Raw genomic sequence first — 27,348 nt, forward strand, 5'->3', positions numbered from 1 at the left:
ACTGAGAAGATGCTACTCTCCCTCTTTTGGTTTTCTTATGTTTGTTTGTTTGTTTGTTTGTTTTTTTTTTTTTTTTTTTTTTTTTTTTGGAGTGAGCACTTATAGCTTCAACTCCTTTTTGTACAACTTTGATCGGGGTTGATCCCTGGTATTTAATAAAACAAGTTTGTTCTACAAATCTGGATAGCATGAATGGCACAACACTGAACATAAAAAAAAATCATTTTGTTTTAAACTTGAAAATTGTTGCATTTTAGTGAATTCTGAACTGAATATTGAGCCTATCACTGACCAAAACACAAAACACAATCTTAATGAAATGAAAATGAAACAAAAACCATCCCAAAACACACCCTTTTGCGCTTGTCGGAGCAAAATGAACGCAAAACAGAGTAACACCGATCGATCGCCCGACGGAAAAAGATTGTCAGCGACAACTACTGTGCATTTTTTTGTGATTGCTTGATTAAGGTGACGAGAACTCGATAGTGTGGATAAAAGACAGAAAGCCTGACTCAACTGTGCCCCTAGTTCATCACTTCTCCTTTTTTTGTTTTTCCCTTTCTGCTAAAGCGATTTTGATCAACGTGAGAGGTAAATTAGCACACTTGTTCCATTTTCTACCTTGAAATCATATAAGCCAAATTATGAGCACTGAAAATTTTCTCTTTTTGGTCCAAAGAATGGTCTGAGTTTTGAAAAATGGAATAATTTTTGAGAAAATCAGTCAACTTCATTAAAAGTCCTCAAAATCTATTTTTGCAAATGACCACTACTCGATCAACATGAAATCAACCCTTGAGATGTACACTCGAATTCATCTTGTGACTGAACTCGTCTGAAGGAGAAATAGGACAACTGAATCAAATGGGGACGAGCCATTAAATATGGATAGCCGAGCCGAATAAAGATACACCAATCAGACATGGACGAGATGAGTGAGTTGACAAATGATTAAGGCCGAACTTCAAGATGAAGCTGCCTACGTATCCCAAAGATCGGAATCAGGCCGTACGTAGTTCCGGTTAAGGTTCACTCGGGTATTGACACTCTCCTTTTGTGCTCTAACTTTTGCCAAAGTCGCCCTTTCGGGTTTTCAACCTTGCGAGCTTTTCATCATTTTCATATATATCTTTTTTTTTTTCTTTTTTTTTTCTTTTTTTTTTTTATATGCTCTAACTTTTGTCTGGGTCGCCCTTTCAGGTTTTCGACCCAATGAGCCTCTCAAGGGTAGTACTTCTTCAGCTTGTCCATGTTGATTGGTTGTGAAAACTCCAAACCATCCAAATCCATGAGAATGACTGCTCCTCCTGACCAGATTGATTTAATGATGTAGGGACCCGTCCAATTGGGTCTAAACTTGCCCCTAGGATCGTGAATAGGAGCTCGGTTGTCTTTCAACACTAAGTCCCCTTCCCTCAAATTCCTGGATTTAACCTTTTTGTTGAATGCTCTGGCAATCCTGCGTTGATACCCCTGAATGTGGTATAACGCCTTCAACCTTCGCTCATCAAACAAAAATAGTTCCTCAAATCGGTTCTGTTGCCAATCAGCTTCTGTTATCTGACATTCAGCCATAATCCTTAATGAAGGCACTTCCAACTCAATCGGCAAAACAGCCTCCATTCCATATACCAAAGAGTAAGGGGTTGCCCCTGTAGATGTTCGGATTGATGTCCTGTATCCCCAAAGTGCAAAAGGCAACTTCTCTGGCCAATCTTTATAAGTTTCTACCATCTTACACAGAATGTTCTTGATGTTTTTATTTGCAGCTTCAACGGCTCCATTGGTTTGTGGCCTGTAAGTTGATGACTTGTGAAAAGCCACGTTATACTTCTCAAGTAGAACTGCCACTTCTCCTTTGAAATGTGAACCATTGTCTGAAATTAATTCGTTTGGCACCCCGTATCTGCAGATAATGTTATTCTTGATAAATTTGGCCACATGTGATGTTTTCAACACTGAATATGACTGTGCTTCAACCCATTTGGTAAAATAGTCAATGGCAACCAAGATGAACTGATGCCCATTTGAACCTTTCGGTGTGACTGCCCCGATGACATCTATGCCCCAGACTGAGAAAGGCCAAGACGAAGTCATGTTGTAGAGTTTTGATGGCGGGATGTTCACGCGATTGGCATGGATTTGACATTTGTGGCATCGCCTAACAAAGTTGATGCAATCACTTTCCATGGTTAACCAGTAGTATCCTTGTCTAAGGATTTTTCTAGCTAGCATTATACCGTTCATATGGGCTCCACACTCTCCTCCATGGATGGCTTCCATGATACATTTTGCCTCTTCTTCTTCTACACATAGCTTGTGCATTCCTAGATGCCCTCTTTTATATAACTTATCTCCACAAATGACAAACTGAGTGGCAAGACGCCATATCCCCCTTTTGTCTTTGGTGTTTGCCCCTTGTGGATATGTACCGCTTTCCAGAAAATTCCAAATATCAAAGTACCAAGGGTTTTCATCTTGAACTTCTTCCGTTACGGCTATCATTTCATATGCGGGGGTGTACCTTTGTTCTATAAGGATCGGACGCATCTTGACCCCGACCGGTATATCTATCATTGATGCTAAGGTTGCCAACGCATCAGCAAATCGGTTGTTCTCTCTTTCCAAGTGCGTAAAAGTCAGTTTTTCGAATCTCGGGATCAACATGTCCAAGGTTTGATGGTAGACTTTCATTTTTTCCTCTTTAACTTTCCAATCTCCGTTGGCTTGAGAGACGACCAAGTTTGAGTCCCCAATCACATCCAACCTTATTGCCCCTAGTTCCAGGGCTGCTTCCAATCCAGCAATGCATGCCTCATACTCTGCTTGGTTATTAGATACCCTGAATTGGAGTTTGAAAGCTAAGGGGATATGGGAATCATCCGGCGCTATGAGCAACACGCCTATTCCATAGCCAAATTGATTAGACGCTCCATCAAAGTACAACTTCCAAGTGTCTTCTTCTATCTGCATGACCTCTTCATCTGGGAATGAGTACTCCACATCTTCTCCTCCTTCAATTGGGTGATCAGCCAAAAATTCCGCTACAGCCCTTCCTTTGACAGATTTGCGAGTGACATACTTAAGGTCAAATTCAGAAAGCAAGAGTAACCAACGAGCTAGCCTTCCGGTAAGAGCTGGTTTCTCAAAGAGATATTTGATGGGGTCTAATCTTGAAACCAGAATTACCGAGTGAGCTAACAAGTAGTGTCTCAACTTCTTGGTGGCCCAAACCAAAGCCAAGCAAGCCTTTTCCAAGGAAGTATAGCGGATCTCGTAGTCAAGCATCTTCTTACTCAAGTAGTAGATGGCTTTCTCCACTTTCTCATCTGACTCTTGCGCAAGCATACATCCCATGGTTGATTCAGTCACTGATAAATACAAAATTAGCGGTTTTCCTGGCTCGGGCGGTGATAACACAGGTGGATTCCGCAGATACTGCTTGACTTGCTCGAATGCAAACTGACATCGATTATTCCATTGGAACTTCTTCCCTTTCTTTAGGAGACCAAACAGTGGTTCACAAGTCAAGGTTAGCTTTGAAATAAACCTCCTTATGAATTGCACCTTTCCTAGAAAACCCCGCACCTCTTTTTCAGTCATTGGTGGCGGCATTTCTAAGATGGCCTTAATTTTAGATGGATCAACTTCGATTCCCCGTTGTGTGATCAGAAATCCTAACATCTTACCCGCAGTTACCCCAAAGGTGCATTTTTGTGGATTTAGCCTTAGCTTGTATTCCCTAATTCTCTCAAAGAATTTCTTCAATGCAGTGTAATGGCTTTCCTGATCTTTGGACTTGACAATCATGTCATCTACATACACCTCAACTTCCTTGTGGATCATATCATGCAAAAGAGTGGTAGCAGCTCTCTGGTAAGTAGCCCCGGCATTCTTCAAACCGAATGGCATAACCCTGTAGCAGTATGTCCCCCATGGTGTGGTAAATGCTGTCTTTTCTCTGTCCTCTGGAGCCATGAGGATTTGGTTATATCCTGAAAAACCATCCATGAATGACAGTAAAGCATGTCCTGCAGTGAAGTCTACCAATTCGTCGATATGTGGCAATGGGAAATCATCTTTTGGGCTAGCCTTATTCAAATCCCGGAAGTCAACACAAACTCGAATTCTGCCGTCTTTCTTCGGAACTGGCACAATATTGGCTAACCAAGTAGGATATTCTGATACTAGCAAAAAACCAGCATTGATTTGCTTAGTAACCTCTTCTTTAATTTTTAAGGCCCAATCAGGACGAATTCTGCGAAGCTTCTGTTTGACAGGTCGGGCCCCAGGGTCGAGAGGGATCCTATGCTGTACAATCTCAGGGTCAATTCCTGGCATGTCTTCGTAGGACCATGCAAAAACATCTTTGAATTCTGTTAATAAAGCAACTAATTGTTCACGTTCCTCTGAAGACAATGTAGAACCAATTTGAATCAAGCGAGGATCTTTTTCAGTACTCACATTTACAGAAACAATTTCATCCACTAATGGCTTAGCACGCCTTTCTTCCTCCCAGTCGATTAAATCTTTCAAAGCCCGAGGGATTTCTTCCTCTTCGTTTTCATCAAAATTTTGAAAATTTTGGTCAATATTATGAACTATGGGCACAGAAAAGTAAGCGGAAATCACATCTTCATTCAAAGCCTCGGGCTCACAAGTTGCAACAGACTCAAAAGTGAAAGAAAAAGAAGACTCAGACATTTTAGACAAACTTAAATCTGCTTCTACCCCCACAGGCCCACCAAACTCAGACTCAACAGCCAATTCAGAACTCTCAATACAACTTTTTTCAAAATGCCAATTTATTTGTGAGCCATTCACCGCATCCATGATGAAGCTTGAACAGTCAGCAGGTACCTCTTCCCCGATCACGGCAATGGTCATATCCCCCAAATTCATCGGTTCAGCGTTAGTATGTGATTCTATCAGTAAGTCAGCCAGTGTTAGACCCAGAACTTCCTCTGTGCTGCTTTCGGAGCTGACCTCTCTATCTTGTCTGATGTCGATACTACGATCTACCCCCTCCTCATCACTGTCAGAAAGCTGATGATCGAAGAAGATCTCAAACCCAGGGTATCTCTTTTTCTCCACTTGATCAATCCAGGGCTCAGGGAAACCACAGAAAGGGAAGTCTTCTCCTTGGCGGACAAAGCGTCCGTTCAAGGTCCCACGAATTGGCTTATGAACTAACTCAAACTGCTGCCCGGTTCTCTTGGCCTTGATCCTCTCCCTGATCTCTTCAGTTTTCCTTTTCCAGTCATCAACTGTGGGTGCATACCCCAGTTCGAATGCATGTGGGTTATGAGGTACTTCACTGGCTGTAGTAATACTTTTCCTGCCACTTTGTCCCAATCCCATCCCTGGAATGTGACCTAGTTTACTCATGAAATAGATTGATTGGGCACTGACGTATACACCTTCATCTTCTGCCATGAGCGTTTGAACTAGCTGGGCCTCTGCCAATGTAAAACCTGATAGGAATACATCTTCTTCCCCATGCTGTATTTCTGGCAGTGGTGTTGTGACTTCTGGGGAGGATGAATGGATGAATTTCCGAAGACAGTGGCAATTCCTCCGCCGTATGGGTACTTTACCAATTGATGTAATGTGGATGATACAGCTTTTATCTGATGAAGCCAGGGCCTTCCCAATAGCAAGTTGAATGTTGCGGGAACATCCATGACATGAAATTCAGCTTCGTGCTCAGATGGACCCACTGCTATTTGTACTTTGATTGTCCCCATCACTTCCCGACTAGTATTATCATAGGCCCGGATCAATTGAGTAGTGGGCGTGAAATCTGCCGGCTTTAGCCCGATTGCATAAGCAGTGCGTGTAGGGCAAACATTGATGGCTGATCCGGTGTCAATCAGAACAATCGGTATCCATTTCTTTCTGCATTCCAGTGATACGTACAGAGGCTTATTATGTCCCGATCCTTCTTGTGGCAACTCTTTGTCAGCAAAAGTTATTGCTGGGATTGTTTCTCTCGGGGTGATTAATGACACTAATTGCTCAGGAGTGGTGTCAATTGACAGCTTAGCCTTGCTCAACATTGACAACATTGCCTGTCGATGTTCTCGAGAAGCCATGAGAAGACCCCAAATAGAAATGTTTGCTTGGATCTTTTTCAGTTGTTTTAGAACCAGGTCTTCTTCTACCTCTTTTCCTTTTTCTTTCTCTTTCTCTTTCTCTACCTCTTTATCTTTGCCAGAGGGTTCTCCTTGGTCTAGATGTGGAGGCTTGAAGTAGCGCCCACTCCTAGTCAAATGATCAATTTCGTCTGCATACCAAGTCTCATCCGGCACATGGTTTACCCATTCATCATCAGTATGGGCCAGTTGTAGGTCATTATCATCCCACCATTCGCCTTCGTTGACTGAAAGGCAATTATCTAGCGCTGCTTGAATCATTCCAACAGTATGCTCTAGCTGGCTTTCTGGTTCTTCTTCTCTTCCTTTGGACCTCTTTCCTTTGCCACATTTAACAGGTTTCCCGAGATCAAGTCTTTTTCTTTCAGTTTCCTCAGCAGAAGTTTCATCATTGCTTGACCAACTGTGACTGTAATTCTCCGGTTCCCACCATGCCCTCTGCACATTCTCAAGATCTAATTCTTCGAAGAAATGAAGATTAGCCAAGTCCTCCTCTGGGTCGGCCAAATCATCCAACCTCTTTTCAAGTACATCATCTCTGACAACATTGATAGAAAATGAGTCAGGCAGATCAACCTCAAGCTTTAGTTGACCATCGGGAATAATATACCGGCTAGGATCATACTTTTTCTCTGATAGTTTGCCAGCCTCAAGCATAGGTACTACTACCATAGGGTTTTGGGGTTTTGGCTGGGTTGGAGGTGCATCCATCATGCATAACTCAATGCCTTCAGGAATATATACCTCAGGTTTTGGTAAATGAGTAGGTGTGATATAGATACTGGGGTTGAAGGTGGATGAAAGTGTATGGATGAGGTTAAGATGAGGAGGTGATGGAACTCTGTCATGGGGTGGCAACGGGTTGGTAGTGACGTTGGGTTTTGGCGGTTGTGGGGGAGCTATGACTTTATTGTCTATGAGATCTTGGATCTTATGTTGGAGACGAAAGCAACGATCCGTGTCATGTCCTGGTTGTTGGTGGAAAGCACAGTGTTTGGTAGGGTCATGTTTGGCTGGGAGAGGTTCGGGAAGAGGTCGGGGGTCCAAAGGTGTCAAGTACCCTCTTTTTATCAAGATGTTCATTGCTTTATAGAGTGACATATAGAGAGGAGTGAATGTTCTACTTGGAGCTCGGGTTGTGTTTTGCAGGCCAGCATGAGCAAAGGGATCGGCTATTTTAGTGGTGGTGGCAACCAAGTTGATTTCAGAGGGTTTCACAGCTGTGCTACCACTGGTGGTAGTATTGGAACTGCGACCAAAAGGTTTCCGAACAGGTTCCTTATCATCAATAATTCCCTGTTTGATGGCATCCTCTATCTGAACCCCTATCTCTTTTAAGTCATTAAAAGTGAAGAGTGGGAGGACTATCATTTTTTGTAACATCTTTCCATGTAGATTTCTGACTATCATACGAATTTGGTCCTTTTCAAGTGGTCTGTTGGTCATCATTGCTGCTTTTGCCCTCCATCTGGTGATAAAGGTCATGAAACTTTCATTGGGCTCTTGACGGGTGGCTTCTAATTCCCGAGTAGTCACTTCAATCTGGGTGTTATAAGCATACTGGGTGATAAAGGCCCCGGCTAACTCTTCCCAACTTTGTTTTACCGAGTCCTCTAACTTGGCGTACCAGATGGCAGCCACTCCTGACAAAGTTCGTCCGAATAAAGAGAGCTTTTGCGGACGAGTCAAACCCATAGGCTTTAAGACATCAGAGAATAGGCGAATGTTCACCATTGGGTCACCGGAGCCATCAAACCTATCAATGTGTGGCATTTTAAACCGTTCTGGCAACTTCACAGCTGTCTCAGTGTACCCGTCTTCGATGTCCGGGATTGAATTGACTCCTTGTGCCTTTTTGAAAAGTTTTTCCAACTTGGCCAGCTTCAACATAGTTGAGTCAGACTCAGGTGCTTCAGAGGGATGGAGCCCTCCCACTGGTTGTGGAAGAGGAAATGATCCTCCTGAAGTTTGTGCAGGAACCCTCAGATCTTCTGGTGAATTAGGTTCAGGAAACTCGTCAACCGGTGGAGGTGGAGGCGGAACTGGCTGAGTCACCGGAGGTGGTTGAGTAATGGATGCCCCAGATGAGCGTTGCAGTTCAGCAAGAGTATTGCCTTGAGCAGCAAGAGTAGTGCCTTGGGCAGAAACCGTAGTGGCAACAATATCCATGCTCCGTTGAAGGCCCAGTAGTATGTCTGCTATATTTTCTGGAATTTGAGCCATCACTGATTCTGGTGAGTTAAGTGGTGATGATCTAGCAGGTGAAAAAGGGGTATTCTGGACAGTTGATGAAGCTTTTGCTTTTCTTCGTGTAACCGGTGGCAAAGAAACTAACACTAGCTGACCCTGAACCAAATCTGTACTTTTGCAAAGTCTACCAACGCGGGTCCACAGAACTTGGGGGATATTAGACCTTTCGGAAGCTATAGTGCTCGACTACCTTGCTGAAACAAAATGGGACTCCCAATCAGAATTTCATCAGCATCCCAGCTCAACTGATTACTCCTAACTCATGTTGAAAAAAAATTGAACTCAACCACATAAGCTGAAATGACTGAACCACTCATCTGAATCTAAGAATCCCCATACATTGCGCATAACACATAGCATGAAAGAGAACAAACACCCCTATGGGGGCTAGGGTTACCCTGTCCTAACTTTGAAATGATCTAGGGTTTCACTATTCAAACAAGCGGCATCATACATCCTAGAAATGGGAGAGCATCCTGTCCTAATTTTGGAAGGTACTAGAGCTCATTATATGTACAAGGTTGGCTCTACTTTACGGGTTGAAGCCAAGGTGACGTTACCAAAGAGTCCTTTGGGTCATAACCAATAAAGATCCCAGGAAATCAGAAGAGTCAAATAGCCTATCTTCGGAGTCTGAGAACCTTAGATAGCAAAGCTAGATAGCAGGGCTACATAGCAAAGCTACCCTTTTGACAAATCTCAAAAGGTTACAACACAAGGCCTCTAAAGTATCGTAAAAATAGGTATAGTGTCACAAAAAGCTTACCTGTGCTCCCACCAGTATCTGGGCAACACAAGGACTTGAAGTGCACCAATGAATGCAATGCAATGAACATATAATTGAAAATAAAGGTCATATCATGGAGTTCGAGTCAAGGTTTCATAAAATCCCCAGCAGAGTCGCCAGAAACTGTAACATGCCCGGGGGGTACCCGCGCGCGTTAAACAGTTCGGACCCCCGAGATCTCTTTGATCTATTCTCACGAGTGCAATGTGAAACATAGATGAGAGTCCAGATTTGGCAACTTTTATTGAAAATCCATTTTATTGCAATTTTGTCAAAAATGGACTGCGTCATCAGATCTCAGAGTCGCCACCTAATATTTATTTTGGGAAAATTAGGAAACCCATAACTCGTGCCAAGACCACTGTTCGTCGTAACCAAGGATGCTTGGCTCGGAACCTTAGGTATGAGAGGGGAAGGTCAATAATGAGCACCCCCGCCCACCCGATCAAAGATCGGCCTTTACTAACCATGATATGAATTTTATTTTATTTATATGTTCATGTTCTGATTAGTTAATAAATCCTAAAATTTACTATGTGAAGCATACAAGTATAGACTATGCCATTCATTTTGGAGTAATTTGATATCATGCATTTTGAAAGAGTTTTGACGATGTACAACCCAAATAAATTGAGTTTACAAGCATGAAAAATCAACATCATTCCAAATTAAGCGACACAACCTCCATCCACTGGCATTCATAGAGTTATATCACATAAGCAACTAGCCTCATGGTAGAATGCTAGACATAGTAAGAAAAATACACACACACGGGATGCTAAAGCATAAAAACTCACATGTTTGACGTCCCACGAACAAGCTGCAAAACAAAGTTAGTAAAATATGCATGATCTTATATACAAAATCCTAATGCAATTCACTCATGAGATGCAACTAAAGATTCGGCTTCTAAAATATGATATGTGAATCATCTCAAGAACATGAGGTAGCGCACATAATCACATAGGAATTGATTAAATCCACAAATGCAAACTTAGCCGAATCAAGATGCATGAAACATGGATGCAAAGCATAACTATGATGAAAAATAAATATGATGTTTATGTACAAATAAAGAAAGCGAGTAAAAGAACGGGATAGAAAGAAGAGGGGCGGGGAATTATTACAACATTTAAAGAATAATTACAAACCAAATTAGAGAGGGATGAGGAGAATATTACAACAAAATAAAAACCTCACAATACACTCAAAATAAAATAAATAAATAAAATAAAAGCTTCATGTTCTTTAGAACCGCCGGCGGAAATTGGTCAATATTGGGAGATTACGCCATCTTGTTCGGAAGAAGCTAACCGACCGGCCAAATAGGTCGGCCGGCGAACTAGGCCAAGCAAAACCTGTCTTGTTACAAAACCAAGAAAAGGAACAAACAAAAAAATATGTAGGTGGCTCAACTAACCACTACCGGTTAGATTAAAAAAGAAAAGAAAAATAAAATAAAAAAAAGTGCAAACTCACAATATAAGCCTAAAGCAATAAAACAAATATAAGATAGAACATGCAAGATTATAACGGAACTAATATGAGACTAATACACGAAAAAAAAATAAAAAATAAATATGAGGTAAAACATGCAAGATTACAACAAAACTAATATGAAATTAAAGTATGCGAATAAAAATAAATAAACAAATAATTATGAGCGAAACAAACCACTAGGATTATAACAACACACTATGAAATATAAAGTAAGAAAATAAATATGAGATAAACAAACTACTTGGATTATAACAAAACACAATGAAATAAGAAACAAGAATATGAATATAAAATATAAGAAAATGAAAGATTAAAAATTCACCTTCCAAAGAAAGATTGAACTTCTTGATTTCCAAACTTCCTCTTGATCACCCTCAAGTGTAGGAAGTGTGTTCTCAAATCCTCAATTCGAAATTATGGAGTTCATGGAGTTTGTGGTATGGAAAGTGGCTAACTCTCAAGTTTTTCTCACTTTCAATCACTAAACATTCTTCCTTATGATCGAGGCGATTGATCTTTGGCTATATCAGAATTTTTGGAGTGATTTTGGTGTATGGAAATGAGGAATTTCAGTAGCTATGGAAGGTATGGGGTGTATATGGAAGATAGAAATATTTTTGGCTAAACAACTCAAATTTTCTCTCTTTTTTCACTCTTTTCTCACTCCTTTCTCTTCAATTTCGTGGTCCTCCTCCTCTCTTACAATATGATCATTCTATATAGGCAATGAGGGAGAGTAAAGGTCAAAAAGAAGGTGGGAGACAAGGTGGGAGACAAGAATGTGATAGGAGGGCAAATTTTCAAGGTGGTTGCATGGGATACTCCTTTATGGATGCAAACAAAATATCTTTTTGACTATGGAGGATGATTAGGTATAATGGAGGATGAGTGGATGCACTTGAATGGCTCAAAAAATGGGTAAATGGGTTGTCCCAACCGAACCAAAACCAAGAAAAATGGGCTATTGTTGTTTTGGGTCGAATCAACAAAATCTGCTTTTAAGCCCAACTTCAAATGGGCATATCTCCCCCATATGGACTTGGTTTTAGGCAGTTCTTTGGTCCACATTGAAGCCCCAGAAGTCTAATTTCCAATGGTGGAGGCCTCATATTTAAATTCCAAGTGTACAAAGAGATATGCCTAATTTAGTGAAGGCTGTCTCGGGCTGGATCAACAAAATCTGCTCTTAAGCTCAACTTCAAATGGGCATATCTCCCTTATTTGGACTTGGTCTAAGGTGGTTCTTGGGTCTAAATTGAAGCCCCAGAAGTCTACTTTCTAATGGTGGTAGCCTCACATTTAAATTCTAAGTGTACAAACAGAAATGCCTAATTTAGTGAAGACTGCTCATTTCCTTCTTAATGATTTGATACTCATCCTTTTCCTAAACCAGCTTTCTTTCATCCCCTCCTATTTCCTTCAACTCCAAACCTATAAAGAAGATATTTTTAAATATTTTTCAAAAATTTCACCTCCCTTCCATTTATTTCCACTTTGTCCTTACTCGGTTTACTGAAAAGTGCAATATTTTAATCGAAATAGAAGCCTCGGGACATCGTAGAAACATTTAAAAAAACATATTTTGAAAAGAGGGTTTTAAGGTCTAAAATAGTTTGGCCAAAAAAATGGGTGAAGGTTGGGATTAAAACTTAAATTCCATCTTTCTTACTGAGAATTTTGTGAGAAACACATTCTAATTGTCATCATCGGGTAATCAAAAGAAAGCGCCCGAGTCTTAGGGCCGGTCAAAATGGGGTGTCTACACATACACAATGCATAATGGACTTACAACAACATGAGTGGACCTCAGCCACACTCACATCAGTGGCCATAAGATGAAAATAAGACAACCGAAATGCGTGCACACATGCACGCATACCGAGGACCGAACCTAAGGCATTAAATGCCACTCTACCAAAACATGGCAAGGATGAAGCATGGCATTCAAACATGTAATTTTCAGCACTAAAACATAATGCTAAATGGCCCCAAAACATGGAAATATGGCACCCGATGCATGGAATAAGCCCCGAAACTCAAAACTAGTCCAATGCATTGAACCACAAGTATACAAAGCAAGCATTATTTGATCATGAAGTCAAAAGACAGAGCCAAGGCAGTCCCAAAACATGCACATTTCTAGTTTAGAGCATGGCCAAAAGATGCTAACATGATGGACTAAAATAGCATGCAACATTATGGCATGTATATGAAGTAAATGAGAACTCATCAAACCAACCAAAAACAGCGAATAAAACATGCCAAAATATGCCCAAATAATCACTGAAATGCAGCCAATGCATGCAAAAATTAGGGGCTTCTTTGGAAGGCCATTCAAGGGGTTGTTAAGCACATACAAGATAGACATGAAGCATAGAAAAACCAACTCTGGAAATCAAATATGACAGCCCTAAAACTCACAAAATTGGCCCTGAAATCAGTCAAGGAAGCATACGATGAAAGGCCCCCTTAAAAGGTCTTGAATGGAATTGTTCTACACATGCACTATAGACATAAAATATGATCAAAAGGGCCCCGGACAGGCCTAAGGCAGACCTTAAAACCCACAAAATTAGACCCAAAAGGTGACTTCAATGCATGCAAAATAGAGCCCCTTTGGAAAGCCAATGATGCTAGTAAAGAAAATGAGGGGTGAGAGGGTCACCCCTCTATGATTTCAAAGCTCAAAACCTAATCAAAGCTACTGAAAATCCCCTGTATTTCAGTGGCTAAGAGGCCAAAACAAGTCCAATGCAAATGCTCTAATGCAAAGCCCTAAATATGAAGGAATGAAGCATGCAAGGAAGGAGATGACTCCAAAAATAAAAGTGACCTCAAGAAAACTTAAAGAGGAGGTCAAAACAAGGCTTTTTCCAGTTTATAACAAATCTCGAAAAAGTTCACAAGTAAGGGTAAAGTATGATGCAAAAATAGCCCTAAAAGAGAGATAGAGAGTAAGGGGAAGTTGATGACCTCAACAGCAAAGTACCCTTAAACAAAGTTGAAGAGGAGCTCAAAATATGACACTTTCTAGTTTATAATAAAGCCCAAAAATACTTGCAAGTGAAGCTAAGTAATGAAGCAAAAAAATGCAAGTTTAAGGGAAATAGACACTTACCCTTGAAGAGCCGACCTCCAGCAGCTTTTGGACCAAGTTGGTGAGCTTTCAACCTCTGCAAATGACTTCCAAGGTGCTGGAATGGATGATGGAGGTGTGGTGCTAAGGGTTGTAATGCAAATGGGCCAAGAAAATTATGGTTTTGGAGCTTGGAATAGTAACAATGGAGGAGGGGGGTTATGTGCCTTAAGAAATTTTGTTCAACCCTTCAACAAGAAGCCAAGCCTCTCCTTTATAGAGGAGAAGCTTCAAAATATCCAAAAAGGTCCCCAAGTATCCTCCATACACGTGTATGGAGGATACACCAAATGGCCTCCAGCTGGCACAGCTGGACTACACTCAGAAAAAGCAAAAAGCAAGAAGCAGGCCGGCCAGTTCAAGTGGCCGGCCGGCCACCCCCCCTGGTCGGCCGACCAGGGGTCAAAAGGGTCAACAAAAATTTCTGGCCGGCCACCCCAGAAAGGTGGCCTCCTAGATGAGTATAATACAGCTGTGTAGAGAAAAACCAGAAAAAGTGACCCAGGAGAGAGAAAAGCTAGCTTTTAAGCAAGGTTCAAAAGGGTCAAGAAGAGAAAACTGGGCGGCCTACCATATTGGTGGCCTCCCAGATGAGTAGATCACAATGGTGGTATGAAAAGCCAGAAAATGTGGCTCAAAAGTGAGAAAAATCAGCTTTCTATCAGAAAAATCGGCTTTTGGAGAGAGAAAATGAGAAAACTGGTTTTTCAGGGGAAGAGGTGGCCGGCCACCATCCTACCACCTTCCTAACAATGAAAATAGGGTCTCTACCAAAAAAGGACCAAAATGGATGCAAAACGAAGGTTCGGGGGCCAAAACGCGTGGTTCGGGGCCCCGAAAGCAGGCTGCTAGGCACCGGAAGTGGCGTATGACCACGAAGGTGGTCTCCCGGGACACAGTGTCCCTCTAAAGGGAGGAAATAAGGTGTGTGCCAAAAACCGGAGAAAACAGAGGTAGTTAAGCGGTCTTGAACCGAGGCACACGACCGACGACTCCGAAAATCAGAAACCGGGCTCCAAATGGGAAAAATGGCCTACGACCACGAAACGTAGCTTACGGCTACTGAGAGATGGTCTACGAGACCTCTCCCTTCCTTCGGGAAGAGAAAACAGAGAAAGCAGGACCTGATTCGCAAATCGAGGTAAAGCACAAAAGAGCTCCGAAGTCCAGAGGCAAGGCTCGCAGCCGAGACTCTGAAACCTCAGAATGAGCACAATATGCAACATCATCGAGCGCTCAACTGGTGACGTCTGAGTCTAAAGGTCGGTCAAAAATGAGGTGTCTACAGTTGCCCCTCTTTGACAGAACTCGGAAGTCATACATGACGGGAGTGAATGTCAAAGCCCAGAGACGACCCATTTTTGACAAGGCCGAAGACTTAAACAAACATACAAGATACACAAAGACGTGCCCGCAAGCAGGGGAAAAATGCAAAATGATATGTACAAAGCCGGATATAACTCATAATCATGCAATGCAGCAAGCTGTAATGAAGCGCACATGCAACAGTTTTAAGCAAGAATGCAAAGCAACAACTACATTTTATGCAGTTTAAGAATGCGAAGAATTATTCAATTCTCGCCACGTCTCACACTGAGAAGATACAATACCTATGCGATTTGTCCGGTTGCACCAGCTTCAAATGAACCGTACATACAATATCGTGCCCGCAAAAGAGGAAGAAACTTAACAAGTACAACATAGTTAGCAACACATGTTCAACACTACATCGAATGCGAACAAACAGGGTGTTGATGGGAAAGCGCATCGCAATGCGAGAGACACGTGCGTAACAACGCAAGCTAAGCGTGAGGGTATAACAATACCAATGAAACGTGCACAACAATGCAAGTGGTATGCATGAGAAGGCAAGTGACGTGCACAACAATGCAGGATAAGTGCAAATTCGAATGCATGTTTGACACGAAACAACAAGCAAAGAAATGCAAATTTCGACGAGTGCGACTCAATCGTGACCTCCGGTTTACCTCCCGGAAGGGTCATAGCATACTCAAAAAGGATACATTTTTCTCTTGGCGAGTGACGATGAAACACGCATCGAAAGTTGGAGTTGGAGTTCCCGCGGAGGGATTTCGCAACGAAAAGTGCACTTTTCTTGTATTTTCTCGGGTTCTGGGGACTACGATGACTACCAAAATTTGCAGAGACCTTGGAGACCACCTTGGGAACACCATCGACCAGGTTTGGAGTCCAGGGGGGGCCACCGACCAGGTTTGAGTGCAGGGGGTGGTCGGCCTACCAGAAAAGGTGACCGACCGACAACCTAGCCCAAATCCGGGGCAATTTGGTCTTTTTGCTCTCATTTCTTTAAATGTACATGTCCAAAGCTCTTTTCCTCATAACTTCAGCTCCGAAACTGCCTTCTCCTCCTTCCTAGACCATTTTCTCTCTCAGATCTACACTCTATACGCATTTTCCAACGCCCCACGCCAAGTTGTTTCACAAAAACTTTCAGTTTTCTTCACTTTGAACCGATTAAAATTTGATTTCGGAGCTTCTTTTCTCATTTCCACCACTTGAGGTAAGTTTGTCTCAATATTTGGAAGATTTTCTCGGGAGTTGGCTTTTGTTGACTTTTTCATTTCCCGAGAGTTGACTTTTGTTGACTTTTTCCAATTTTGGCTCCTTTTTGCAGATTTCTTGAAATGGCAGGTCAATTTTCCCACAGTTGAGGTTCTCCAGGCACCGGAGGCGAGCCTGACATCATGTCTTTGCATCCGAGGGTTCGGCCATTCATCCCCGAGAGGTACGATCCTCCGACTCATGTCTTCCCTCGGGCGATTTTTTATCATTTTACCGACTTCGACCCTCGAGCTCCTGTAGACCTGCTACTGCGGGAGCCGGAGTCCCATCTCTCCCATCAGGCACGAGAGGTACGTACTTCACCTTTTTACATTTCCTGCCTTAATTCTACATTTTCCCTGCATTTCATGCTATGTATGCTTATTTGCTCGTTCTGAACACATTCGCATGTCATACTTCTACTCATTCTAGTACACAGCTCGTTCTGCATGCTTAGTTTATAACACAATATTCTGTCTTGAACACACAGCTCAATCACTTGAATCACTGAAATCTGAACACACAGCCCAAATTTGATTGTGAACACGCAGCCCACATTTGATGAAAGTTGAACACGCAGCCCAAACTTTAAACTTCTGAAATCTGAAAACACAGCCCAAATTTGGTGAAAGTTGAACACCCAGCCTAAACTTTGAATATCTGAAATCCGAACACACAGCCCAAATTTAATGGTGAACACGCAGTCCACATTTAATTAAAAGTTGAACACGCAGCCTAAACTTTAAATCTCTGAAATCTGAACACACAGCCCAAATTTGATTGTAAACACGCAGCCCACATTTGATTGAAGGTTGAACACGCAGCCCAAACTTTAAATTTCTGAAATCTGAACACACAGCCCAAATTTAATGGTGAACACGCAGCCCACATTTGATGAAAGTTAAACACGCATCCCAAACTTTAAATTTCTGAAATCTGAACACACAGCCCAAATTTAATGGTGAACACGCTGCCCACATTTGATGAAAGTTGAACACGTAGCCCAAACTTTGAATTTCTGAAATCTAAACACACGGCCCCAAATTTAATGGTGAACACGCAGCCCAAACTTTGAATTTCTGAAATCTGAACACACAGCCCAAATTTAATGGTGAACACGCAGCCCACATTTGATGAAAGTTGAACACATAGCCCAAACTTTAAATTTCTGAAATTTGAACACACAACCCAAATTTAATGGTGAACACGCAGCCTACATTGAATGAAAGTTGAACACGCAGCCCAAACTTTAAATTTCTGAAATCTGAACACACAACCCAAATTTGATTGTGAACACGCAGCCCACATTTAATGAAAGTTGAACACGCAGCCCAAACTTTAAATTTCTAAAATTTGAACACACAGCCCAAATTTAATGGTGAACACGCAGCCCACATTTGATGAAAGTTGATTTGATTTGTACACAGCTCATATCTTTTCATTTGCACACAGCTTATTCATTTCGTTCTGAAACTGAATACATGTGTTTATTATGAATGCAGACATCCTCCCACGTTACACGGGGATACGACTCTATTGTTGCGAGAGATTGGTATGGGGAGCTCCCGGAGGCTGTCCGCGATTGGGTTGATCTGGCAGGATTCGGGACCATTTGTACCGGGATATCTCGCTATCCAGCTAGCCGGACATTGATGGGCGCCTTGGTGGAGAGATGGTGGGACACCACCAACTCCTTCCATTTCTCAGCCGCCGGGGACATGACCATGACCCCATTTGACTTCGCCGTGTTGACGGGCCTTGACGTGGGAGGCTGGGCGATCCCTTACGATGAGGACATGGGCGAGTTGGAGGCTGCCTGGATTTATCTATTGGGAGCTCGCCCACCGGTCGACCGATCTTCGGGCCGAGTCCGATACACCTGGTTTTCTACACAGTTCAGGGGGACTGAGCCCGAGACTCCTAAGGAGATTGCACAGTATGCCCGCGAGTTTTTGATGTTCCTCTTCGAGACCACTCTGTTTGCCGACAGGGGGAACACCGTTGGGCTATATTTGCTGAGTGCCCTGGTGGACCTTACGCAGGTTGGTCAGTATGACTGGGGTGGCGCCAGCTTGGCTACCCTCTATTGCTATATGAGTGCGACCTCCTGTGGGCGGGGGAACATAGTCAGCGGCTATTGGAAAGCCTGGGAGGTACCTTCTGCCCTCTTGATTCACATTTATGCTCTTCATTATCTGTACATTGCACACACGGCACACTTTACATTCTGTACTTACATTCTGCCCTCAGTATTCTGTATTCAGATTCTGCACTCAGCATTCTGTATTCTGATGGCTTTTGCCCTGTTTTCCACAGTTATGGGTCTTCGCGTACTTTCCGACACTAGCCCCGGAGCTCGAAGTGGGGGCCTCTCTCACGACCCCTTATTCGCTCGTCTTTGAGGGTCGGTACCGGTTGCGGCCTCGGGTGTGACATCCCTGTTCTGTATTATGCTAATTGGTCTTTAATTTGTTTATGGTTATGTGTTTAGCATGGTTTTGTATGCCATTATGTGAAAATATGTGGTTTTGAATTTCTATCTGTTCACCGTAGGAATATCTGTTTGATTCTACCGCTTCGGAAATTAAATTGGAGGCCTTATCGGCCACAGAACCCGAAATTGATTACGCCGTTGTGATTGGCATAATTTCTAGAGCCTACGGTGAAATTTAATTAGAAATTGATTCGGGTCAGATTAAGTTGATTAAATTGATAATTTAGTGCCCAATTGTTTATTATTATTATTTTGGAATAGTGGGGTTTGATGTAAAAGGGCACTACACCCTCAATTCCTTCCCTTATGTGGCTTTGGCTGATTAAACTCTCTAGAGAGAGAGTGAGAGACCCGAAATTGAGAGAGAAAGGGGGAAATCATCTAAGTTTGCTCTTGAAGCTTTGGAGTCTTGAAGGCTAGCTCAAGAATTAACCATAGTTGTGAAAATTAAAGCTCTTTGGTGAGTAATTTTGTAAATTCAGAGTTGAATAAGAATAAAGAACATGAATTTAACTGAGTATGATGAAATTGAATGGGTTTTGTTGGATTAAAGCTTGATATATGCATGCATGTAAGGAAATGTTTTGAAATAGCATGTATAAGCTTAAAGTGCATGATTCATGTAGAGTTTTGGTTGAAACTCCTGTTTTGATCACCATTTGGGTTATCCAAGTTGAGAATGTGGCTAATTCATCACATGCATGTACAATCCATGGAAGTAGAAGCTTTGAATGCATGAAATGGTTACATTGGTAATGAGTTGGTGGAAAAATGAGCCATGCATGTAGATAAATTATGAAATTGAGCTTCAATATGTTGTAATTCTATGTTTGTACCATGTTAATACATGATTATGTGAAGTTTGGACCGAAATCATGCATTTAGAGCCTTTGAATGTCGAGATGAAGCTCAAGAACTCAATCTGGAAAACCCAGATTTTCGATGTCCGCTCGAGCGGATGAAGTGCCGCTCGAGCGGAGAAATCGAGCTCCCAGCATTTTCTGCAGACATGGTTCCCGCTCGAGCGGGGAAGTTGACGCTCGAGCGGGGAGCTATGTAGACAGGCAGTACGCTCGAGCGGCCGAGCTCACGCTCGAGCTGGAATTGAAGGCAACCAGTACTTTTGCAGACCTAAGGGTCCGCTCGAGCGGGGAAGTCCACGCTCGAGCGGGGACCCTATTTTCTGAAATTCTGTTTTTGCATTTTGTGTTCTGTTTTCCGTTCTCTTTCAGTTGCAAGCACTCTTAGGCATATGTTAAGCATTGTAAATGAGTTAATGAGATAATAATAAAGCCTAAAGAGGAATATGAGAATTAAAGAACGGATTGAACTGTTAATGACCCTTTTGTGTTCATGAAACGTGTAGGGTCAAGCTCCAGGGCAAATCCACAAGCCGATCACTGTGAGTAATATCGATATTTGAATGCTTGTGAATGTCCAATTGTCTATTCCCTTATGAGCTTTATGAATTGCTAATTGGGATTATGGACGTAAGTCTGATATGAATAAGCATAAATGGACCCAAGGTCGTTTTGATAAACATAAATGGACCCGAGGTCATTTTGATATAAATGAATGGGCCGAAGGCCGTTTTGATGTAAATGAGTGGGCCGAAGGCCGTTTTGAAGTGAATGGACCAAAGGTCGTTTCGATGTAAATGAATGGACCAAAGGTCGTTTTGACATGAACGAGTAGGCCGAAGGTCGTTTTGACATGAACGAGTAGGCCGAAGGTCGTTTTGACATGAACGAGTAGGCCGAAGGTCGTTTTGACATGAATGTATGGGCCAAAGGCCGTTTTGATACGAATGTATGGGCCGAAGGCCGTTTTGACATAAATGATTGGGCTGAAAGCCGTTTTGTCATAATCGATTGGGCCGAAGGTCATTTTGAAATGAATGTATGGACCGAAGGTCATTTTGAAATGAATGAATGGACCGAAGGTCGTTTGATAGATATGAATGGACCTAAGGTCGTTTGGACATGAATGAGTGGGCCGAAGGCCGTTCTGACATGAATGTATGGGCCGAAGGCCGTTTTGACGTACATGAATGGGCCGAAGGCCGTTTTGATATGAATGGAAATCTGAATGGGCCAAAGGCCAGAATGTTTGGAACTACAGACACTTGATTTGAATTTTGTATAGTTATATATATTTGTTAAATAGAAGTATGTATTGGGCCCAAGGCCGTTTGGAGCATGTTGTTCTATACATCGTTATGTAACTGTCATATTTGATATTATTCACTGGGCTATCGCTCATGCTCATTCATGTGTCTTGTAGGTGAGCCAAGAGAAGCATAAACCCAACTCCAGTGAAGTCTGCTTGGAACAACTAAGGTTTTGAGAGAGTCAGCCCTTGTGTCTCACGCATGAGACCCGTCTTCGCCTTTTTGTTATGTATTTACATTTTGTCAGGTTGGCGAAGTTTTGTATATGTCTGCTTATAGTTTTTATGGGTTGACTTAGTTTTGGATGATCCTGTCTGTACAGAACCTATGTCGCTATGTTTCTGTTGTGAGTTATTAACGTACATATGTATGGTTTGTTTTGATGTGCCATGTAAGCACAGCTCTACGGACAAAGTTTTAAATTTTGCTTCCCTTTGGCCCCTTTACTCTGATGTGTTAAGTCTGTTTTCGTTTGAGGCCGTAGGTAATCTTAGGATTACTGGCCGGTTACGTCCTTAACCCACGGGGGCGGGTTTGGGTCGTGACAGAGTGGTATCAGAGCACGAGTTAATAACTCACGCACTTGTCCAAAAGAGCAATAAGCGTCTAGAAAAGATCTAGGATGCATTCATATGATAAGTATGAATTCGAAAGCATCGAGAATATGCTTAAGTGTTTTGATTTGGGCAATTATGTGCTATAAGTTGTGCTGTACTTGCATTGCAAACTGTTTGGTTACATATGCTCTCTAGTATATGCATATTTGTAGAATCTTTTGTATATTGTATAATGCAAGTTTAGTCAGACGGTGAATAAGAACTCCGTAAAGCTATGTTTAACTTTAAATATTTGTTAATGATATGAAATGACAAGTACCCTGGAATGCTATGTTTTGTACAAATGATTGTCCAAATTTTCCTGGAACATAATTGTGGTATCCTTAGCGGAGGCCCTCGCCCAGGGGACATAATACTGTGGCTTATGGTCATGAAGCCCTAGCCCGGGGGAAATAATACCGTGGCACAGGCCCTCGCCCGGGGGAAATAATACCGTGGCCTATGTATGAGATATGTTGATATGCTTGACCAACATGATGTGTCACGCTAAAAGAAGTACCACACATGATTCGAATATGAGATATGAATTGTTACACTAATGTGTACAACAAGTTTGTTTTGATATAATGCACATACATGAAAAGTTGTTTATGTGCATTCAACCCTGCCTACGGGTGTCTATTTGAAATAGGAACATGATTTGAGTATATACTCACTTAGTAAATGTTCAGCATGCGATATTTGATAACTATGCAATTATCTGTTACGTAAGTGATTAATTGCGTACGGTATGTGAAAGGAGAATATAACAATGTGCTTATGTGCGAATGCACTCATGTGATTTTGTATTTAATTTCGTATTGGGCATCCCAGTATTTGGTATAGTTTAATAAGAATTTGTGTAGAGTATGGGCAAAGTAAGGGCATACGGGTTGGAAGGTTCTCCCACAGCCCGACTTGATAGTCCGGAAAGAGTAGTACAAGAATTGGTAGGGATCTTGAGACAACAGCGTCAGTTGCCGCTACGGCAAGAACCTTTGCCACCACCAGTGTGAGAAACACTGAGGAGTTTGTTATCAGACTTCTGGGGCTCGTTATAGATATGGTAAAACGAACCATATGGCAAGGAATTGTCCCCGGATTGAACGAAATGTGAATGAATCCTCGGCCTTGGCTAAATCCGTACCAGTGGTAGGAATTGCTACTCAGAATGGAGTAATGACACTCATCCCAGAAAGCACTCAGAATGTTGTAACCGTTATCCCAGGTATCTATATTGTTTACAAATGAATGCTTATGTGTTGATTGATTCTGAATTAGTACGTTTGTACATCTTCGCCTGGGATATTATTTGATTCGGATCGGCACATATTTCATATCTGCTGCATGTGTATCTAGATTGGTTAGACCACATGATCGAGACTGTATTCATTAGAGGTATATGCCCCGTTTGGGAAATTGTGAAATACGTTTTGGGATATTGATTGACTCTGCACATGCACATTATATCTACACCTATGCTCAGGGTGATTTATTATGTTACCGTCTTCAATGACTAAACCACTGGAATTATGATTCTGTAATCGTGTGACCAAGTTGAGCGCCCTAAATGAGGAACTCCATAATTGTGAGACCATATATTTTGATTGGTAAAAAGTTGACTGGGTGATGTGACTAATTTGGAACTTTTGCGTAACAATCCCATACTATGTGTGCCCGAGGAACTTTGTATAATGTATTACTGTGCACTATGTTCTTGCATATAAGGCTTATTTGGGAACTGCTATACTGATTATGATACGTACCTCCTGATATGAACACTTGCATGCTTATGTAACTATACCTGAACCTATGTGGACAATACCGTATTGTACGTGATTTGAAACACTTTGATATGAACAGTTGTGATGAATGATTTTGATATGACTTTGGGAACTGATGAACTTAGGGCAGTTGAGAAACTATCAACCATGTACCTAAACAAATGAAGTATGCCTTACAGAACCGAATGTGTCCTAATTGAGAAAATTTTTATCTGATTGATCCGATGGAACCTTTGCCTGATATTGTTCTGATGGAACCCTCATTTGATATAATTTGATAGAACCCTTGTTTGATCTAATCTGACAAGGCCGTTGCTCGGATCGACCGATAAGACCCTCTATCTAATTTGAATTTGTAAAAAAGGGGATTAAGAATTACTTGTGGATAAATAGCCAGATTATTCTTGGCAGAAAAACTGATAGGCCCAAAACTTGAATGCGTTTGGAATACTTGACTTATTTGAAAGACCTTTTGTGGGCTGTCAACAGATTGATCTAACTATGAACACCGTTGAGAACCAACCCCCAACTATTGAGGACATATGTGTTAAAAAAAAAAAAAAAAAATGAACCGAATTGTACAAACCCGTGATTGGGTGTCGTGAGGAGCGTTGTTCCATTTTGTTTGTTTGACGCTATGGGAACCGATGATGGTAGATTGATTTGATTTTGAGCAGTACTGAACTTTTGTCTTTGACTGATCAGAACATGTTTTGTAAGGGAGAGTGGTTGTTTCAGTGTTATCAGATTTTGGGGAAATCAGGTTATAGTGAATGGTGTTGAGTTGCTTTGATGACATTCTTAGAGTGTCCTTTCGTGCTAGGGGACGTTAAGCCTATGTAGCACCTTTGATTGAGATATCTTTTTGCCACCGACGGTTTCGTACGGGTGGGTTTGACTAATCGATCTGGAATCGGCCACCGACGGTCGTGAACGGGTGCGCTTCGATTCCGAGACGATTATTCTTTTGTTTTGTTTAGAATGTCATCTTTTGGTATTATGTAGATGTTTTAACATCCAAGGAGCTTTGAGAAACCCTGATTATCCGAAGATGTGTAAATTGTGTTTGACATGTAATTGATTGTTTTGATACTGCCCTTGATGTCATGAGGATTAATATATGAATTGCCTTATGCTTTTGACAACTATCAGATAATGTGGAAAGACTCGATGGAGCAGGGAATTGTATATTGAACCAAATTTGAAACTGTAAACTGTTGAATGAAGTAAGAACACGTATATTCTGTTAGAAGTTGATTGCATCGGTGTTATTGTGCTTTACAATTGGTACCATGGGGGCATATGAGTTATGTATGTCGTGTGGTTGATTGCTTCGTCATTATCCTAGTTGACACGGGAATCAGTGTCCGGATCCACTTTGAACTCCTGGAAACTTTTGATTGACCTTGGATAACTGTGAGGAATCGTTGAACTAAATACCGGATCGGATTGTGAATTATGGAATTATTGAAGAATGAATTGAACTTTTGTGACAAGGGAATAGACCGAACTTCTGTGATAAAGTTAGCCGACTTCTGAAATAAATTTGTTGGTGACCTACCACGAAGGGGGCAATTAGTGAATTTGTGTCTGAATATTTTTCAGTACCAACAGGTCGAAGTCGAATATCAAATGGTGACAGAACTACTTCAACCTCTCTCCATTTTGGAATGGAAATGGGAATATGTGGCTACGAATTTCGTTGTGGGGCTACCTTGAGCACCCAAGGTATAAGTCCCATTTGGGCTATTGTAGGTAAAATTATTGAAGTTGCCCATTTCTCCCTATAAAATTTTGTGTGATGCTTGTAGACTAGCCACTGTTTACATCGATAAGATCTCTCATTTACATGGAGTCCCAGTATCTATTGTTTAGACAGAAATTCTAAATGTGTTTGAATTCCGAAAAGCCTTCAAGAGGCAATGGGGGCTCAGCTCTGTTTTGTTATGTTACCCGGATCCGGAGGTTCCTTTATGGAACTGGTTATTCGTAACCTCACGTGTATATGTTCTGTTCTATTCTGTTCCGTTCTGATCTGTTAGTGCTAATGGATGTATCACGTAAACTTAATCATGACTTATGATTTCTGTATATGATCTGGACAAATTATGAATTTGTTACGAAACTGAATTATGATTCGGCGCTGTTTTCCATCCACAAGTTGATGTATGCCCAGAAAGAACTTTTTAGATTTTTGGGAGGAATACTCCAAATCTATGCAGTAGATTTTCAGGGAATTTGAAAGACCTGTCCATTGTTGGCAGACTTTGCTTACAACAAAAGCTTACGCTCTAGTTTCAATATGGTACCATACAAGCTTTGTATGGAAGAAAAGATAAGTCTCTGACTGGTTGAGAACTGAATTTTGTTTGACTTTGGGGCTAAGTAAGTGGCTATCAAAAAGGATTGGAACCATTGAATGAAAAGTGTTCTGAACTATGCCTGATTAAAGGTAAATTAAGTTTGGAGGACCAAACTTCCTAAAGGGGGGAAGACTGTGACATCCCTGTTCTGTATTATGCTAATTGGTCTTTAATTTGTTTATGGTTATGTGTTTAGCATGGTTTTGTATGCCATTATGTGAAAATATGTGGTTTTGAATTTCTATCTGTTCACCGTAGGAATATCTGTTTGATTCTACCGCTTCGGAAATTAAATTGGAGGCCTTATCGGCCACAGAACCCGAAATTGATTACGCCGTTGTGATTGGCATAATTTCTAGAGCCTACGGTGAAATTTAATTAGAAATTGATTCGGGTCAGATTAAGTTGATTAAATTGATAATTTAGTGCCCAATTGTTTATTATTATTATTTTGGAATAGTGGGGTTTGATGTAAAAGGGCACTACACCCTCAATTCCTTCCCTTATGTGGCTTTGGCTGATTAAACTCTCTAGAGAGAGAGTGAGAGACCCGAAATTGAGAGAGAAAGGGGGAAATCATCTAAGTTTGCTCTTGAAGCTTTGGAGTCTTGAAGGCTAGCTCAAGAATTAACCATAGTTGTGAAGATTAAAGCTCTTTGGTGAGTAATTTTGTAAATTCAGAGTCGAATAAGAATAAAGAACATGAATTTAACTGAGTATGATGAAATTGAATGGGTTTTGTTGGATTAAAGCTTGATATATGCATGCATGTAAGGAAATGTTTTGAAATAGCATGTATAAGCTTAAAGTGCATGATTCATGTAGAGTTTTGGTTGAAACTCCTGTTTGATCGCCATTTGGGTTATCCAAGTTGAGAATGTGGCTAATTCATCACATGCATGTACAATCCATGGAAGTAGAAGCTTTGAATGCATGAAATGGTTACATTGGTAATGAGTTGGTGGAAAAATGAGCCATGCATGTAGATAAATTATGAAATTGAGCTTCAATATGTTGTAATTCTATGTTTGTACCATGTTAATACATGATTATGTGAAGTTTGGACCGAAATCATGCATTTAGAGCCTTTGAATGTCGAGATGAAGCTCAAGAACTCAATCTGGAAAACCCAGATTTTCGATGTCCGCTCGAGCGGATGAAGTGCCGCTCGAGCGGAGAAATCGAGCTCCCAGCATTTTCTGCAGACATGGTTCCCGCTCGAGCGGGGAAGTTGATGCTCGAGCGGGGAGCTATGTAGACAGGAAGTACGCTCGAGTGGCCGAGCTCACGCTCGAGCTGGAATTGAAGGCAACCAGTACTTTTGCACACCTAAGGGTCCGCTCGAGCGGGGAAGTCCACGCTCGAGCGGGGACCCTATTTTCTGAAATTCTGTTTTTGCATTTTGTGTTCTGTTTTCCGTTCTCTTTCAGTTGCAAGCACTCTTAGGCATATGTTAAGCATTGTAAATGAGTTAATGAGATAATAATAAAGCCTAAAGAGGAATATGAGAATTAAAGAACGGATTGA

The 27,348-nt window shown here is 41.5% G+C and overlaps 1 protein-coding gene across 2 annotated transcripts; it reads right to left on the minus strand.

Moving 5' to 3' along the window:
* Nucleotides 1-4,621: 4,621 nt before the first annotated feature.
* LOC145806187 (uncharacterized) lies at nt 4,622-12,444 on the minus strand. 2 transcript variants are annotated; one of them, XM_082902380.1, is made up of 2 exons: nt 11,018-11,773; nt 4,622-8,602 (listed from the first exon to the last, which is right to left on the minus strand). In XM_082902380.1, exon 2 carries the CDS (start codon nt 8,379-8,381, stop codon nt 5,451-5,453), a length of 2,931 nt encoding a protein of 976 aa, XP_082758506.1. In that variant the 5' UTR covers nt 8,382-8,602; nt 11,018-11,773; the 3' UTR covers nt 4,622-5,450. The 2 variants fall into 2 exon arrangements, 1 of the variants encoding a protein (XP_082758506.1); XR_014348931.1 differs by lacking the exon at nt 4,622-8,602 and adding an exon at nt 10,205-10,553 and having other exon boundaries at nt 11,018-12,444.
* Between the last annotated feature and the right edge of the window lie 14,904 nt (nt 12,445-27,348).

The sequence above is a fragment of the Camellia sinensis genome, chromosome 13 (genome assembly GCF_055761805.1).
Source record: "Camellia sinensis isolate YWXY chromosome 13, ASM5576180v1, whole genome shotgun sequence".
In the NCBI taxonomy this organism is placed as follows: Eukaryota; Viridiplantae; Streptophyta; class Magnoliopsida; order Ericales; family Theaceae; genus Camellia; species Camellia sinensis.

Coding starts and splice junctions, on each gene's coding strand:
- LOC145806187 (XM_082902380.1), bottom strand. CDS start 8,381: ATGGCTCAAATTCCAGAAAATATAGCAGACATACTACTGGGCCTTCAA.